The 18,786-nt window shown below is 39.1% G+C and overlaps 1 protein-coding gene across 1 annotated transcript in view; it reads left to right on the top strand.

Moving 5' to 3' along the window:
• PTGFR (prostaglandin F receptor) overlaps positions 1–9,923 on the top strand; it is a 38,688-nt gene extending 28,765 nt beyond the window's left edge. Inside the window, exon 2 of the mRNA NM_001048097.1 lies at positions 9,621–9,923. Within this exon, the coding sequence (NP_001041562.1) occupies positions 9,621–9,923 (303 nt within the window). The remainder of the gene's footprint in view (positions 1–9,620) is intronic.
• The last annotated feature ends 8,863 nt before the right edge of the window (positions 9,924–18,786 follow it).

Below are 18,786 nucleotides of genomic sequence, written 5' to 3'. Positions count from 1 at the left end.
AGAAGAATTTAGCGCAATTTATTATTATTATTTTTAAATTATTATGCTGATACAGTGGCTCATGATTGACTTTTTTGAAGTCTCAGGGAAATAACAATTAATGGAATTTAAAAATATCATAATCGCATCCCAAACAATACATTGCTGACATGTTTGTGCTAAACTTCCAAGGCCCAAGTTTAGCACTTTACATAAGTCATTGGTCTTTATATAACTTTTGGTCTCTTACCAAAAATAAGTAAATCAGTAAAATAAAATGAATTTAAAAAGATCTCCTCACCGCCCCCTTAAGATCCCACAGCCCATTGAATCTGTCTTCTATTGGATGTTGAACATAATGGTATCATGAGCTTGGTGAAAGCTTATCCATTGATGATGACAGTGTGGTGGCCGTTGGAGTAAAATCGTTTTGTGCATTATAGAGAAAGTTGTATGCCAATTAATAGTTAGGCACCCACTCTGCCCAGCACAGTGTAAAATAATAGTCATGGTTTGTGGCCTCCATGGACGCTAAAATTTCTTCTTATTCACTTATTTCTTCATTTGGCATTTATCGAGTGCCTGTTGTGTACCAAGTATCGGGCGTGGCGCTGAGGATAAAGGAGTCCACAAGATAAAGTGTTTTTCTTGATGTGGTTGATGGAGTTATGGTATCTGCTGCTGAGACAGTTGGAGAATAGATCATGGATAGTTTTTTATTTTTAAAGGGACACTCATTTCATTAAAAATTCTCTCTAATGGATTACTGTCCTAGAGCTCAGAGAATGCTTCAGAAATTCTTTCTGAACTTCTGTAATAGTAAACTAACTTTGCCAGTTGGAAATTAAATTTCTTCTTGGAAAAACAGTGTATTTCAGAGCAGATGTTTTCCTGAAACACCTTCTTCTACGGTCTGTTTTTGCCATTGAAAACAGCGTTGCCAACAGTCAAAGTAGTCTTTTGTTTCTGAAACAGTGTGGCTCCCAGACGGAGACTAATTTCTAACTAGGTCTTTTCTCTCTAACTCGTAGAAGAGTTGCTAATAATTACTTTAGTTATGACATGTTAGTTAAAAAGTTCTTGGTTAGGATGAAAATGTCTTCCATGTCTGTCATTGCCAATGTCTAAGGCATAAACCATGTTTTGTTGGTTTAACTAATCACTGCTAGTTAGAACTAGAGTTTACAGTGCTCTTAAAAGCATAGTTCAAAGTAAAATGCCTTAAATTACTTTTATAACAAGGCAAGGCATATAAACCAACACATATAGTCTCATACACATGTTTTCTTATAAGACCTACAAATTTTGCCTGCTCATTTTTTATTTTCATCGGCTCCAAAGAACAGAAATGATGGAATAAGGATAACAGTTATAAAATGTGGATTAAAAAAAAAAGTGAGATCCAAAAGGACATCTGAAGACCAGTCAAAAAGGATGAAACAGGATCCTAAAATGAAAATTATGCCATTCATCGTGGGGTGGATAGGAAGAAAAAAGAGAAAGGATGCTGGGTTTTGTCTTACTGTCTGCATCACTTTATATCCATTAGTTAATATATATAAAAAAATTTTTTCCTTTCCAAGACAGATAGTTTTCTTTGCTCTGGCATCTTTTCTGACAAGCGTGCTTTGAAGGACACCTCAGCCGTGTGGTCCTCCCGCAACTGACCTACGTGTCACTTACATCTGTTGGTAAGGCCGCGAGAGATTTGGAGCAACATATTTAATAGCATACAACCTTGATTTTAACAAAGATACTAGTGAAAGTGACTTGATAGGAACACTGGGCTAAAAAGTGCTAGAATCAGCTAGAAGGAACACCAGATATGGGCAGAAAGAAATAGAAACCTAGTGAGTTAAAAATGAGATCTACTAATGCCAAGAAGGCAATACATCCTCACTCAGCATCTCTAGCTCTTCACATCCTGACCACATTTCTTTTAATTCCGTGACCTTGGGCAAGTTCATCTTGCTTCAGCTACTTCATCTTGACATTGGGGTAATACTGCTTTCCTCAAGGAGTTAACAGGATTCGATATGATAATAGATGTAAAATTTTAAAACAGTGTCTGGGGGCACCTGGGTGGCTCAGTTGGTTAAGTGTTTGACTTTGGCTCAGATCATCTCAGGGTCCTGGGATGGAGCCCTGGTCCGTCGGGCCCACTGCTCAGCGGGGAGCCTGCATCTCCCTCTCCCTCTGCTGCTCCCTTTGCCTGTGGTCTCTCTCTCTCTGTCAAATAAATAAATAAAATCTTAAGAAAAAAATAAAAGTGTCCAGAACATAGTAAAGTACTCATACATGCTTGTTATTATTTTCTGTTTATCATCTTGATCATAAATATACAATTATTGGTCTCATTACTGGGAATGGTTTAGTAAAATTAGATTGTGAGTTTTGAAGCCAGGTAGATGGGTTTAAATCCTGCCTCTGCCACTTACCAGCAGTGTGAACTCTGGCAACTTAATGTCTCTGTGGTTTTGTTTTCTTATCTGCAGCACCAGAAAAATTGTAACTATAGCTGGGAGTTTGGTGAAGATGAAATAGTTAAAGTATTAAATGCCAATGAGACTTTTCCCTTCCCTTTTTCTCCTTTCCTGAAGACACATTAGGGCAAAGAAATTCCATTATTCCTGGGGTGCCTAAGTCACCCCAGTGGACCGGTGTGGTCTTTCTGCATCTCCCCTGTGGCTGGAGCTGTCACGTAGTGACAGGAAGAGTCGGTGGTAGGCCAAAGCTTTTCTAAAGTTAAATCAAATTCACTAACTGATCAGTGACTTTGGTTTAATAGCCGTTGAGTCTAACAACTTACTATGCAAGAGGTGCAGGGATGGCAAAAGCCCTTTAGCCCAGATTGAGACCTTAAAACAGACAAGTCTCTGTTGTAGGTTTTTTTTTAATATTTTATTTATTTATTCATGAGAAACACAAAGAGAGGCAGAGACAGAGGCAGGGGGAGAAGCAGGCTCCTCGCAGGGAGCCCGATGTGGAACTCGATCCGAGGACCCTGGGATCACGCCCTGGGCCAAAGGCAGACGCTCAACCACTGAGCCCCCCAGGCGTCCCTCTTGTAGACTTAAAATGTACCCCCTCTACCCCGACCCTCGCCACCCTTTCCAGGCCCCCAAACCCTTCTGGGATATGACTGGGTTGGAATCTCTGCATCTGTGCCTCTGTTCTTTACCCTCCACGACGATTTTCAATTTTAACCAGAGACTGGGGATCCTTTCCTAAACCAAGTAAATGTTTGATTTATCACCTTAAAAAATGTAAAAATTTCAAACTAACTTTAACTGTACCAGGTTCCTTTAATAAGTACAGAGGCACTCCGGGCAGGCTGGAGATGAATGGTCTCAGAGGCTGAGGCATTCTTTGAAACACGAGTCCATATAAGCTTTCATATGCTTCTCCTGTTTTTCACCTTAAATCCTTGACTTCTTGGATCTGGAGCTGCCTGGCCTTTCTGCTCAACCCTCCAAAATTCTGTGCTTGAAGCTACCCGTTCCTTCTTGTCTTTCATCTCGACTGCAGGAGTCTTTTCCCACTTACCCTGTCAAAAGTAGAGGAGAAAGATTTGAGAAGGTTAAAGATGTGAGGCACTTACAGTACAATCGAAGGACTATGATGCTGCATTTTTTCATTATAATATATTTTGCACAAGGTGCTGATACTGTGTCTATCAGTGCTAGTGGGATGGTGGCAAGTGTGATGGGAGATAAGGAGCTGTAGCGAGCTTAGGAAAGGCTTTCTGGAGAAGACGGGATAGGAAGGGTGGAGGATTTGGACAGGTCCTTCCCATTGAGGGAAGGACAGGGAAAGTGACATATTGTGGCATTTATGAAGTGTTTGAAAATACAGTGAACACGTGGAAATAAGATAAATGAATAAGTAAATTGTGTCTGGAGGACCAGTTAGGAGCCCATAATAGAATGGGCTTGTTTTTAAGTGCTATGACAGCAAATGAGAGAGGACAGGGCGTCTGAGACACATCATGGGAGTGGGTCAAAGAGAAGGTACAGGGGTCCTACCCTGGGTTTGACATCTGAGGCTCCAGAATTGGATATTTATACCACAAAGCAGATCCATTAAGACAAAGTCACACATCTGTGACTGTAACTATGCATGTTTATATCTAAATATTGATACATCCATACATAAGTCTGAATAATTTGGAAACAAGCAGGGAAATGTGAAGGTTGTCACGCTCCACATAGTCACTTAGGATTACATTTAATAAGTAAGGAGCTTACCTCCCGTGACGTTCTGGGAGCTAGGATCCAATCAAAGGAGAAACTAGGTGGCATTATCCTGGAGGCTCAGATAGGAGTGGTTTGTCTGCCTTTTAAGAAATGATTGTTTCACTGAGCTCTGTCCCTGTTGGACTGTATAGAGAGTGTATGTTTTATTTCTCACCAGTGCATTTTTTTTTTAAAGGAAGATGGAGAAACTAGTGGATGAGAGGCGGACAGCCAGGCATTTGCAAGTCATGTTGGGTGAGGAGCAGTAGAAGACATGGAGAAATAGATACAAGCCAGTGTTAGTTTTCAAGCATATGAAAAGCTGCCAACACTTCTTCCGTGATGCTCTGGAGACCAAAACTAGAGTTTTCAGTTCCTGATGATAGGAGAATGTTCAACAACCCACACAGTTTATTTTTTTTTTGAATTCTTTTAGAGAGAGGGTGTGTGTGTGCAGGTGTGAGGGGGAAGCAGCTGGAGAGGGGAGAGAGAGAGAGAGAGAGAGAGAGAGAGAGAATATCTTAAGCAGGCTCCACGCTCAGTGCGGAGCCTGACATGGGGCTTGATCTCATGATCCTGAGATCATGACCGGAGCTGAAATCAAGGGTTGGACGCTGAACCGACCGAGCCATCTAGGGGCCCCAACAAAGCACACAGCTTAAATCGAAGAAATTCTCCCATGAGTAGTGCTGAGTCTTTTCCATCCGATACTTAAAGACACCTGCAAGGAATTTCTGAACTGGACTGGATGAAGGAAAACTTCCCTGCTTTTTCTAAGATTTTATGACTCACATAGGAATCATAAGATTTTGTCACTTCTCATAGGAAGTGATATAGAGTTCTGTGTGTTTATAGTAAGTGACACCTATTTTGTCTCCCCTTGCGTACTCTGAATCCCTTCAGTCACATTCCTGCTTTACTTTCTGAAGTATGAACTTGTACCTTAGTGGTCGTGATCACATGAACATAATTGTTTACTTACGATCATCTGTAGCTTTAGACTGAGAAACTCGAACAGAATTCCCTGGGTCTTTTGGACTAGGAGACCTCAATCCTAAATCTCATTTAGTTGCCGCTGTCTTGTCATCTTGGGGGCAAGGTGTGTGTTTCTGTGTTAATCTTAAGGGAGAAAGGGAAAAAGGCTTCTTCGGGCCTTTTTACGATGGGAACAGGGTCTCAGTTCTGCATTTTTTTCTCCTTCTATGCCAGCACTGGCTCAGGGTGGCTGGGGAAGTGGCAGGAACAGGGCCAAGGAAATGCCCTTTCTTTAATGCAGAAATCAATTCTGAGGTGTCCTTCCCTAGGTGTGGCGGCTGTGAGTTCCCTGTTCCTCTAGGCAAGTCCCTCCCATAGTGTCTCCCACTCCTTAGGAAGCTTTCTCTACTCTTTCTGGGTGACGTTTGGTAAGAGTATTGAGCAAGTACACTGCAGGGCCCGTAGGCAATCTAAGTGTAGTAATTAGAGGGACAGGCCCTGGACAGGCTCTGACGCTTCCCATGGACTGGTCCCTTATCTAGTGGAACCATACTTTCCTTATCTGGAAGATGCAGATAACAATACATATGTCACAGGGTTGTTAGGAGGATTATTTGGCCTATATATAAAAAGAGGCTTCCAAGCACGGGAAAATACTCAGTTCTAGTTTTTGATGTTAGTGTTCGTGGCTGTGTTTCTCACTCCTAGGTGGCATGTTCTGGTTTACAGGAGACTTTCCGCCTTTCTCATGATTCGAGATCCCCTAACTGTCCGAATGACCAGTTCTTCTGGGCTAGTGCTCACCTGTGTTTTCAGAGTGGTCAAGTTCTATGATGGATCTGCATTTTGTAATAAGGATGTTCTCTTAATTGTGCGGTTAAGAATGTCCTCATTCAGTTAGGAATACTTTGCTTTTATTGTAACTTAGTACAACCTCTATTTGGTCTTTGAAGTATATCTTCTGGTCATCTTTATTTTACATCTTCTGTAGTTTTTCCTAAAGAAGTGATCACATTTGACAGGATATATATGCATTTTATTTATCTTAAATTTTGTTATATTTGATATTCTGGGATAAGTGGTTATATTTTATTCCCTTAAAAAGTGTCAGAAATGTTCAGGCAATTCTGTGGCACCTCATTCACATACACACAGGCATGCATAAATAATCCAAATTAGTTCTGATTCTCGAGTACGAAAGTATATTTCAACAAACTGGAAAAATGCACAGATTACAAAAGCAGTGCATGATCTATCCAAAAATTAGTAAGTTAGAGATTAACCAAAGGTGAAAATCAAAATCCTCTGTAATTCTACTGTCTAGAGATAACCAATTGAAATACTGATACAGACCTTAGTCTTTTTTCTACACGTGCACAAAATAATGTATTTGGGTTTGGTTTTCCTTTTTTTTATAAGACTAGGATCACTTAGTTGATACAGTTTAGTAACTTGCTTTTTAAAAAGTTAACAGTGAATCACAAACATTAATGTTTACATATTTTTCCATTACACGAAATTACCATAATTTATCTTTTGTTGGATACTTAGATTGTCCTGAATTTTCGAGACTATACCATAATCAGTAATATACTAAAAAGTATATTAATGTACTTCTCCTAGTAGAGTATGTAGCACAGTTGGTGACCACACCGCTGTTTTCAGGGAGAAAGAAGTATCGGAGAAGTGCATGCCATGTAACTCAGGTGTTTTTAATTTTCATGTCTCTAAACCAGGCCCAGCTGTTCCAGCCAATTACACGAAGCATCTTTGTTCCCAACTATACAGAGCAGGTTCTAGACTGGGCTCTGAGATTCCTAGAAACATATATAGTCATTAATAGGAAATACATTCATTCAATACTCACAAGGCAAGAGAAATACTTATTCATTCATACTTGAAACAATCACCAACCCTCCTCCCCCCAAACCCCAGCAAGAAGATTGTAAATACCATGAAGACAGGCACATGTCTCCTTTGTTTGCCTTTGTAGCCTCAGTGTTTAGCACATTGCTGAGCACATAGCAAATAATCAATATATATTTGATGAGTAAAGAAAACTATAAAATGAAAATATCTCAATCCAATTGCCCATTGGGTCTTGGCTCTGCTTTCTTCTCCCTCCTTTCCCTCCCTTCCTTCCTCCCTCCCTCCCTCCCTCTCTCTCTCTCTCTCTTTCTCTCTTTCTCTTTCTTTCTTTCTTTCTTTCTTTCTTTCTTTCTTTCTTTCTTTCTTTCTTTCTTTCTTTCTTTCTTTCTTCTTTCTTTCTTCTTTCAAGATTTTATTTAATTGACAGAGAAAGAGAAAACAAGCAGGGGAAGTGGCAGTCAGAGGGAGAGGGAAAAGCAGGCTCCCCACTGAGCAGAGAGCCCAAGGTGGGGCTCTATCCCAGGACTCTGGGATCATGACCTGAGCCAAAGGCAGATGCTTAACCAACTGAGTCACCCAGGTGCCCCAGCTCTGCTTTCTTCTAAGAGAAACTGGGCCCATATAGGTTTTCTTATTCTATCCTAATGGCTAACGTGGGGAACAGTGACATAAGAGTCTATACCTGACCCAGGTACTATTGGGTGAGGATTAGGATATTTTTTTGTGTGTGTTGATACTTGGTTGGCCTTATTTAGCTACAGAATGTTTAGGGCTACAGTTTGATTCTCATAGGAAATGAACTCTGAGACAAAGAACCATTTCCCAAGGAATTTGTAAGATCCTGTTCTTTTGAGTGACAAGAAACCACTTTGGAATCCTTTACTAATGGATGGATTAAAGCTTTCAGAGATATTTTAAGCCTCAAAATATTAGACCATTATAATGGATGATCAGTTGTTTCTCTGATGACTAGTTCCTGTGCTTCTAGAGATAGCTTCAGTGAATAGAAAACCATACAATTTAATTCCAACTCTTACTGAGTACATCCTAGGTGTCGGTTTTTGAACTGGGTACTAGGGGAAAAAAAGGGGAAAAAGAAGAGGTGCATATAGGTATAGAAATGAATGCATAATTATCATACAGTGTGGTAAGTGATACAACTGGCTATGGACAGGGGGGCTCTGAAAGAACAGAGGGGGAGTAACTTGCTAATTCATCTTGGTAAAGTTGGAGAAAGTTTCATGGAGATGAGCCCATTTTTACTAGGGTGGATAGGAGTTTATCAGACAGGAAGGGGGAGTAGGAGTACAAAATAAAGTCCCATAAGCCACAGCTCAGAAGAGCGTGGTGGATTTGGGACAGGTGAGGCCTTCACAGCAAATTGGACAATAAGGTATTTGCAGGGGAGATGAGATTGTAGCTGACTTTAGATATATCATCAAGGAACCAACTAGGGAGTTTGTACTTTGTTGTGTAGATAATGAAGGTTTTGATAAGGGACATTTATCCTTCAACCACTAATATCATCAAAGCCAAATTAAGACATTTCCTTCTGATAATGGTCCATTAAGAAGACAAGAAAAACTTTTCTTTTCATTTGGGTTTTAGGCTTCGTTACATCCTCTCTTAATGCTGGTGGCATAATGGTCCCACGGTTCTTATGGTCCAGTGATTCTTAATTTTTCAGTTTCACTTTTTATTCATTTATGTCTTATTTGTGATTATAGCCAAGGTGTTTTCAAAGCCTTCTTGTTTGTTTATTATGCAGCTGTTGATTTGGAAGTCAAAACTGGTCTCAGTGATTAGACCAGTTCTAACATATAGCTGGGGCCATTTATGGGACTTATTCCACAAAATGATGTCTTTAACCTCATGAATGGTGAGAAAATAGATACAGGGGACCAAATCTACATTGTTATTGTTAACTCAATGGTAGTATAGACGGGAGTCATTTCCTTCAAAACCCTTACAAAATTCCATTACATTTTTGAAATATTTTAGCCAAGTTAAGGCTAGGGTGAAGGATGCAGAGAAGGGAATATGAGATAAGAAGAAATTGGTATTGTAGTTACCAAGCAGAAAAGTCTAAAAGTAACATTCCAGAACACTAACATTTCCATGTGCAAATTGTATTCTAAAAAATCTCGTATCTATAGTTGATCTGTACTTTAATTTTACATAAATAAACTTTAGGGTTTTTTTTTTTTTCATTGAAACATACAAATGTGTGTTGGCTTTGAACTTACTATTCCCAGAAGTAAGAAAAGATCAGTTACCAGTAGCAATGTTTGTTCTCCCTTGGGTCATTCTATTTGTGCACATTTGACTTGCCATATAAGTTATCATTTTTGTAGTTCTAATGTCAATTTGAACTCAAAGGATCCAGATATCTACATCAATGTTTCCGCTACTCTTCATTTCTTTTTGTCAGTATTTTGGAAAATAACACCATTTTGTGGAAAGTGAAATGGATGCCATGTAGCCTTGCTAGTTCAGTTAAACAACTATAGGACCAAGAAAATAGCTGTATCAATGGATTTTGTTGTTTTGTTTGTTTTGCAGGTGACAATGGCCAACATTGGAATAAATGGAGATCATTCTCTGGAGACCTGTAAAACAATACTTTTTGCTCTCCGAATGGCAACGTGGAATCAAATCTTAGATCCTTGGGTGTACATTCTGCTGCGGAAGGCCGTCCTTAAGAATCTCTACAAACTTGCCAGACGCTGCTGTGGAGTGCATGTCATCAGCTTGCATGGGTGGGAGCTTAGCTCCATTAAAAATTCTCTAAAGGTTGCTGCTATTTCTGAGTCTCCAGTTACAGAGAAAATAAATCAGCAAGCACCTGGTTTAATAGGACAGTAAAGCAGTGTAGGTCTAGGACAAAATTCAGAAAAGATTTGTCAATATTTCAGTTAATTGGATAGGGATAGAAAGCCAAACTGGAAAATTCAGACCTCAGCAGTTAGTGTGGGGCCACTTTTGTCAGATCTGGCTGTTGAGATTTGCTAAATTCACTGTACAACTGTATCTTTTCACTTGTTTTTTGTCAACTGGAGGTAAACATGATGAGATAATGCCATGGAGTCCAACTGAAAAAAATTGGAGCTTATTTGTGTTATTCACGCTTTTGAATGAATGAAGCCTAAAGCATTTACTTGGCCTATTTGTCAAAGAACATCTTAATACTTACCTGCACAGTCAAATAGCTGTTTGGGGGTCACTGCTCTGCAACTGTTCCTTATAAACGAGGCTCAATGAAGTGGAGCACCCTCACTGTTGGGTCTGGTCTGTTATACTCCTCATTATGTAGCTTCAATCAGTAGATGTAGGGTCATGTCTCATGGGATTCACTGTGGCTTGTTATAATGACCTCCATGACACCAGATGTGGCTGTCAGGTTGCCTGACCTCACGAGCCTCTTCAAAATGAGCCTGTCCTTGTCATTTTGACAAATATAACTACTTGCATGTATTATTGTGAAGGTAAATTCTTGTTTGAAGGTTTTCTGTGTGAGTCATAGATTTGCACAGTTTTCAAATAATCTCCTTTTCCTGTGAAAATTCTAGTGCGCAGTAAATAATTTTTAGAGAAACACAGGCTCTATTTCAGCACATGTATAGGCTATTTGCATTATAGCAGTTCCTATGAAGCTCTGCCATGGATAATACAAACTAAACTTAAACCCCAGGGATGGTTACAAAGAATGTTGGCAAAGGACCTCTACTTGGACTTGTCATTTCTGTATCAGAGAACAAAAGAAACATAATCCATATGCAATATTTAAAAACTATCTGCAGCTAGTGTGTTTGTGCTTTCTATGCATGCACACACACACACATAAGCATATCAAAAATTTCTGTTGAAAGCTGGTTCATTAAATCTGTAGGATGGCATCTTCTAAAGCCTATGCTGTGTCAAGGGGAAAATTGGCAATTAGTTGGGTGCTTGGAGATCATTCTTATGGTTACCCAAGAGATCAGGGGATAAAGATCTCTCCTCAAATTTCCCAGTAACACTTTCGGCTTCTTTGCTTATTTGTATAATTCACCCCTCCCCTAAATTTTAGTAATCATTGAAAATGTCCTGGGGCTATCAGAACATAGGGTAGATAGTTCTGCTTCATAGTAAAGAAATGTATTTCTGTAAAAGAATTTTTGCCTTCCTTACCTGTGGTCCATTTAAAAATTAACCTTCTCTGTGAGACTGAGTTCATATTCTCCGGGAAATCTATGTGGTTCAACTAGACTTAAATTATTATATCCACAAATTTTTGCTTTTGACTAGAATTTACACTGGAAGTTGTTGAACTTCAGTGAATTTTGGTATATTCTTATGAATAAACTAAAAGAAATTAAGCAAATAGCTTCATTGAAGATGTAAAGGAAACCACTTTTTCCAGTGAATTTAAAAACAAGATACATGCACACACACAGAGGCACACGATATTCTTAATTTAAGACCAGTAAATGATGAATTACACAAGGTTTGGTTATTCTCATATATGGAACACATAGTATATGCTCAAAGAACACTTGCCAAATTGAATTACAGGTAAGAATATTTTTGATGCAAAATGAACATGGAATTGCAACAATTTTGTGCATTTTTATTTAAAATGACGATTACATATTGGTTATTTTGATATATATGTGTGTGTGTGTATGTATATTTGAATATCCAGTGTAGACACTTTAAAAAAAAAAAGCCATTGCAATTTGTGATTGCTGTTACATTACATGAATGTTCTCATGTGTTACAAGAGCACTTAAAGCCCAGAAATTATAGATGGTTTTGAGCAGACATTTATTTCCCAGAGTTAAGAGTGTTGGTGTCCTGGAAGCTGAGGCACAAGGAACCACAGCTTCATCCTTCCTCCTCATGCTGGATAGGATGCTACAGCAAACACTTCCATGCATTGTGACCCAGGAGAGGCGTGCAGAGAAACTCTCGTTCAGGGTTCCAGGCCTCTTCTCCGTAAGGCTTCTAAGTAGATGGCATCACGGTTGCTCTATTGCTGTGATGTCACCTAGGCCACGTGTATCTATATTGAGGAGCTACTGTGACATTACCATATATGGGAGTGCATGGGTGTGTAAGGTGTTAGGGAATGACAGAGAGTCACTCTCTGCATATCCTGGAAGGATTATCTTTATTAGCTGAGTACAGGTGTAGGGTAATGAAGTTGGTTTTAGAATGAGGTCAAACTCGAGTAGTAGACACTAAAAACTGAAAAAAAAATGTAGTGAAAGAATATGTGTTGACATTGTGTTAGGCCTTTTGTCCAAGGAAAATGAAATAAAGTGAACACAACAATATGCATATATTTGACTTCAGAACTTTGTTTCTATTATTATATACATTTCACTGTAGTTTGGCATCTTATTATATGTTGAATAATAGAATGTAGCATCCATCAACAACTTTCATGTGAGCATTCCAAGTGAAAGTACATTTGTGCAGTTACTGGAAAGAAATTGTACAAATAGTGTTCAGCAGGTTAACCAATTCTGAAACTCTAAGCTCTGTTTTAAAATTTATAATCAGACCCTCAGAGCAACTGAAATTCCCTTCTCACTGGGTAAAGTAGTATCTAAGCAACTTCACATAGTATTTGATCATGTTATTCCTGGGGAATTTTATTATTCGGGGCAAATGACTGGCAAGTGACAGGTTTTTTTCTTTTGTTAGTGAATTTAAAAACAACAGAAAAAGCCAATGGCATATGGTTTTTATGATCATGGATACCAAGACAGATAATGCAGACTCATAGTTAGTTGTAGGTGCATCCCATTGCATCCCACTTGTCAATGAGGATTTAAGTAAGTGACAGAAATAGTCTAATTTTTTCCCCAAGGGTTGAATGTTGCTAATTATTTGTATTGCTGAAGTGCAAATTACCTAAAAGTTAACATGTACACACACACACACACACACACAGAAATATATCTGTCTTATTCAATAAATGGTCTTTTTTGTGCACTTTCAGTCTTTAAAAGAAAAACCGGTCTTACTTTTGCTCTAATCTGAATTTAGAGCCCAGATAAAAGCACTTGCTAAACACCTAGAAACAACTTTTTTGTGAAACTTGCTGCTAACTTCACCTGTATCACCATCATTGCTCCAAATTAATAAACTAAGGTCAGGATATGAAAGATGGGAATGTACATCATCTTACTTCTTCATTTGGGTGTCAGACTATTTTACCATGTGGCAAATAATGTTGGACTTCAACTTGTTACTGAGATATTTCAACAGTAGATGTTATGTGAATAAATGTATTTTGTGTCCTTCGTACTTGCTGGACTATATGAGATTGAACAGTAATATGTATATTTTGTTGCTTGTATTAGTGTGCAACTCATGTAATTCTAGTGTTTTGACTAGTTTAAAACTTCAAACAAATGATTTATAATAAACTTGGACTAGTGTTTATCAAGAGTGGCTATTTTTAGGAAGGTCATATGAAGCTTGAAACTTTTGAACCTAAACTTCCGTTTTATCTATCCAATGGGAAGAATTTCAAATTCTTTTTATTACCTTTTTTTTTGTGGTCCACCTAGGCAGGGTCATAGATTTGGATGAGAATCTGATAATTTTCAAAACACACTGGCCTAGGCATGTCAGGATAGCAGAGAAATGTCTGTGATAACAAATGACCCCCCAAAAAACTTTGTGCCATAACCCTCAAAGATTTATATCTCACCTATGGCTCCTGCCCACTCAGAAGGGAAGCTCTGTTCATTTTAATCACTCAGAGACCTCAGGTGACAAAGCAGCCACCATCTTATATGTTGCTGTTTGCCTTGCTTCAGGGAAGAAAAAGCATATTGAACCATGAACTGGCTCTTGGAGCTTTCACCTAGGGGTAACACCTGTTACTTTTGCTCACACATCTCTGGCCAAAGCCAGTGATCACCCTACTACCTTCAAGGAAGCAAGTTAGTGCAATACTATGATGTGGCCTGGAGGGGAAACGAAAATAAGTGGTGGACAGCATGAATGATTTCCATCTCAGGTCACATTTTTCATTCTTGTCATTCTAACATATTTCAAACTAGAACTTTTTAAAAAGGTCATCTATTTAAGAAAATCATGGAATGAAAGCATTTAGGATTCATTCTTCCAAGTAGCTTGTAATCTATAAAGATAAGGTGGAATGAATGCCATATTTGTGGTTTGCAATAAATGGAAATTTTATTTTTTTATTTTATTTTTAATTTTTATTTATTTATGATAGTCACAGAGAGAGAGAGAGAGAGGCAGAGACATAGGCAGAGGGAGAAGCAGGCTCCATGCACCGGGAGCCTGATGTGGGATTCGATCCCGGGTCTCCAGGATCGCGCCCTGGGCCAAAGGCAGGCGCCAAACCGCTGCGCCACCCAGGGATCCCCGGAAATTTTATTTTATTTTAAAGATTTTACTTATTTGAGACAGGGAGGGGGTGAGCAGGAGAGAGCGCATGAATGGGGCAGAGAGAGAGGGAGAAGCAGACTCTGCTGAGCAGGGAGCCTGATGCAGGACTCGATCCCGGAACCCTGAGATCATGATGTGAGCTGAAGGCAGGTGCTTAACCGACTGAGTCATCTGGTTGCCCCAATAAAAATTTTAGAAGATAAAAAACCACTATAGAATAAAGTAGTGAAAAAAAATTTTTTTTAATTTGAGAGAGAGCGAGAACATGTGCATACAAGAGTTGGGGGGTTGAGGTGAGAGGGACAAAGGGAGAGAATCCCAAGCAGATTGCTCCCAGCCAGAGCCCACAGAGCCCTCGATCTCACAACCTTGAGATCATGACCTGAGTTGAAACCAAGAGTTGGATGCTTAACTGACTGTGCCCCCGAGGGACCCTGAAAATACCATTATATATCCTTATTCATAGCAAAGTAGAGGCAGGATTGCTAAAATTTAAAGGAACTGTATTTTGGATTTGAAGTGTACTTCACACTTCACATCTCCACTTACAAAAGCGTGTAAACTCTTACAGTTTTGTATTTAGTAACATTTGAATTCTTTCTTAATATCTGATTGGTAAAACCCCAAATTAACAAAATGCCTTCTGTTGCTGTAGTGCTAACTTTCCTACCTTAAATAAGGCAATCCTATGCTAGTATACACCTAAATCATTTTAGTTGAGAAAAAAAAAATGAGATTCTACTAGACATACATACAATGTATACATGTGTTGTAAAACTTTTGTTTTTCAAAAACCCGTGTTGGTACATGCAGAGTATTCTTTTTTTTTTTTAAGAAAAAAATTTTATTTATTCATGAGAGACAGAGAGAGGAGAGAGGCAGAGACACAGGCAGAGAGAGAAGCAGGCTCCATGCAGGGAGCCCGATGTGAGACTCGATCCCGGGTCTCCAGGATCACGCCCCGACCAGAAGGCAGATGCTTAACCACTGAGCTACCCAGGTGTCCCCAGAGTATTCTTTTTAGCAACTAAACACTCTTACCTAATACAAGTGTACTATAATTTAAATGACAATTTTCCTATTGAAGGAGGATTGTTTTTGTTTTCAGTCATTTCCCTCTTTCCAATTAGGCTGTTTCAATAGGCACATCCTTGTCCTTTTTTGTGTTCTGTGGGATTGCGGGGCTACAGGCCTGTACATTTTCAATATCCAGAGAAACTGCCACATTGTGACATGTGTACTCTCATTCTTTTCTTAAGAAAAGGCTCTATTTCTGACACTACCTGCTGTTTATTTCAGCAATCTTTTTTATTGTCACCCGTGTGATTGGCAAAAATAAATCATACTTCATGCTTTGTTATGTTACTCGTACTTCCCATTGCTAATGAAGCTGAGCATCTTTTCATACCTTTATTAGTCATTTCCACTTCCTCTCTAAATTTTCTGTTCCTGACCTTTATCTATTTTTAATGTCAATTTTTTTCTTACCGACTTGCAGGAGGATTGTGTATATTAAGGATATTGTCTTAGTCAGCTTGGGCTGCTATCACAAAATACCACGGACCGGGTGCATAAGCAAGAGAAATTGATTCCTCACAGTTCTGGAGGCTGAGAAGTCCAAGCCAATTAGGTACCTGATGAGAGCTCTCTTCCTAGCCATCTTCTTGCAGTTTCCTTACATGGTGGTGGTAGGGGGGAGATAGCAGGGAGGGGGGGTGTGGAGGAGAGAGGAGAGAGGAGAGAGAAAGAGAGATCTGGTCCCAAAGGCACAAATCTCATGAAGATCCCACCCCTCACGACCTCATCTAAACCTAGTTACCTCCCAAATGTCCTATCTTCAAAGATCATCACACTGAGGAATAAGGCTTAAACACATAAATTTTGAGAGGGGACACAATTCAGTCCATACCAGACTTTATTTTTCATGAATGTTTCAAATATTTTTCTCCCAAGGCTTCCATTTTTTTCTGCGTTGAAGATATCTTTCACCATACTAGAGTTTTATATTTTTTTTACTTAGGCGACACTAACCTTTCATGGATTCTTTGTTTTGTTTCATGTTTAGAAAGACTTTCTGTTCTCAAAGATTATGAATATATTCCCCTATGTCATTTTTTATAGTTAGAATTTTTTTTTATCTTTAGATTTTGTATTTTTCATGGAATTTATTTATTTATTTATTTTTGTGCCATGTAAGTTAGGAACCTTTTTTTTTTTTTTTAATGCCAAATGTATAACCAATAGACCCAACATCATGACGAAATTTTAGAAAAAAAATATTTTCAGTTCTATTCTTGGAGTGTTATCTGGGGTACATTTCACTAGGCTTTTTGACCTGGGCTCTATTACTAATTCAGGTCTAGACCACACAATAATGAAAGTAATACTACCCTTAGGATTCAACAATGACCCTAAGACCTAAGATCAAGTAGGACATGGGCTTTGAATTGCTTTTTTTAATAAAGAAATCTTATGTGTAGGCCACATAATTTTATGTAATGCTATTTCCCTTTTTACCAGACGTCTGCTGTGACCAACAGTTTCCAGATGGCTACGTGTGTTAATTAGGAGGTGTGTTAGTGTGCTAGGGCTGCTGCAACGAAGTACCACAGACTGGGTGGCTTAAAAAACAGAGATGTATTTCCTCACAATTCTGGAGGCTATAAATCTGAGATGAAGATGTTGGTAAGGTTGATTTCTCCTGAGGCCTGTCTCCCTGTCTTGGAGGTGGTTGTCTTCTCCTTGTGTCTTCACATGGCCTTTCGTCAGTACCTAATCTCCTCTTCTTATAAGGACACCGGATTATTGGACGAGGGCCCTCCCTAGTGACCTCATTTAACCTTTAATTGGTCCTTTAGAAGCCCTATCTCTAAATCCAGTAGCCTTCAGTGGAACTGGGAGATTAGGACTTGAACATATTAATTTTGGAGGGACACAATACAGCCCTAACAAGAGTGTAGTCTGAGATATTGAGATAAAGTTACAGTAACTGGCCCACGCAGGGATTGAGCTTGTTATTACAGGTATATTATGCAGTGGCTCTCAAATATTAGTATGCATTTGTTTTACATGAGACTTGCTAAATGAGATTGCTGGGCTCCACCCCAGTGACTGATTCAGTCAGTCTTAAGGGCCAGAAAATTTATATTTCTAACAAGGTCTCAGGGAAGGTCCCAGGCACTGCTGATCTGAAGGACACACTTTGAGAACCGCTGACTTAATCAACTATGCTAACCAGTCACAGATGGCCTGATATGAAACACACAAAGAACAGGGAAGCTTTTCGGCAATGAGAGATTGTAACATTATTTTATTTTATTTTTATTTTTTTAAAATATTTAATTTATTTATTCATGAGAGATACAGAGAGAGAGAAGCAGAGACACGGGCAGAGGGAGAAGCAGGCTCCATGCAGGGAGCCCGATGTGGGACTCGATCCCGGGACTCCAGGATCATGCCCTGAGCCGAAGGCAGATGCTCAATCACTGAGCCACCCACGCATCCCTGTAGCACTATTTTAGTGCTAGCAACTTGGTTTCTTTTCTAAGGACAGTTTTTGCTCCAACCTGAAACAAATTGGACCTAAAAAAATGTCAGAGCTATGCAGGAAGAAGATAGAAGAATGCAGGATGCTATAGACTGACAGTAAGAGTCACATTGAAAAAGACAAAGCAAACCTAAGTGAGGCCATAGTTAGGCTGGTCATATATCTCTTATTGGTGTCAGGAAGACTTTTCTGTCATATAGATAGACAAATTCCCATAGTAGTCTGGAAATATAGCTTACATTTTATCACTAAACAAAAACCTCTTTTTTTTTTAAAGAAAAAGAACAAGGCTATTTGCATTAATTTTATGTTTTCTTCCCTTCCTCTTCCAATGTTTATAATCTTCTTTGATCTTTATATTTTCCACTCTTATTTGAGCCCAGTTGGTCTTTTTTTTATTTTTTTTAAAATTTTTATTTATTTATGATAGTCATCACACACACACACAGAGAGAGAGAGAGTCAGAGACATAGGCAGAGGGAGAAGCAGGCTCCATACACCAGGAGCCCGACGTGGGATTCGATCCGGAGTCTCCAGGATCGCGCCCTGGGCCAGAGGCAGGCGCCAAACCGCTGCGCCACCCAGGGATCCCGAGCCCAGTTGGTCTTAAAATAATTTCCTACTTCAGGGGAATACATCTTGAGTCAGTTGTTGGCTTTCAAGAGGAAAGGGGACGATTGAAACTTTTTCAGTTTCCAAATAAAACACAATACTTCTACTTTTGGGACAAGTAGATTTTTATAGTGGACTATACTCAGAACAATT

Source organism: Canis lupus, chromosome 6 (assembly GCF_011100685.1).
Source record: "Canis lupus familiaris isolate Mischka breed German Shepherd chromosome 6, alternate assembly UU_Cfam_GSD_1.0, whole genome shotgun sequence".
Taxonomy (NCBI): Eukaryota; Metazoa; Chordata; class Mammalia; order Carnivora; family Canidae; genus Canis; species Canis lupus.
The sequence above is the reverse complement of the archived record's forward strand: the minus strand, read 5'-3'. Positions and strand labels throughout refer to the sequence as shown.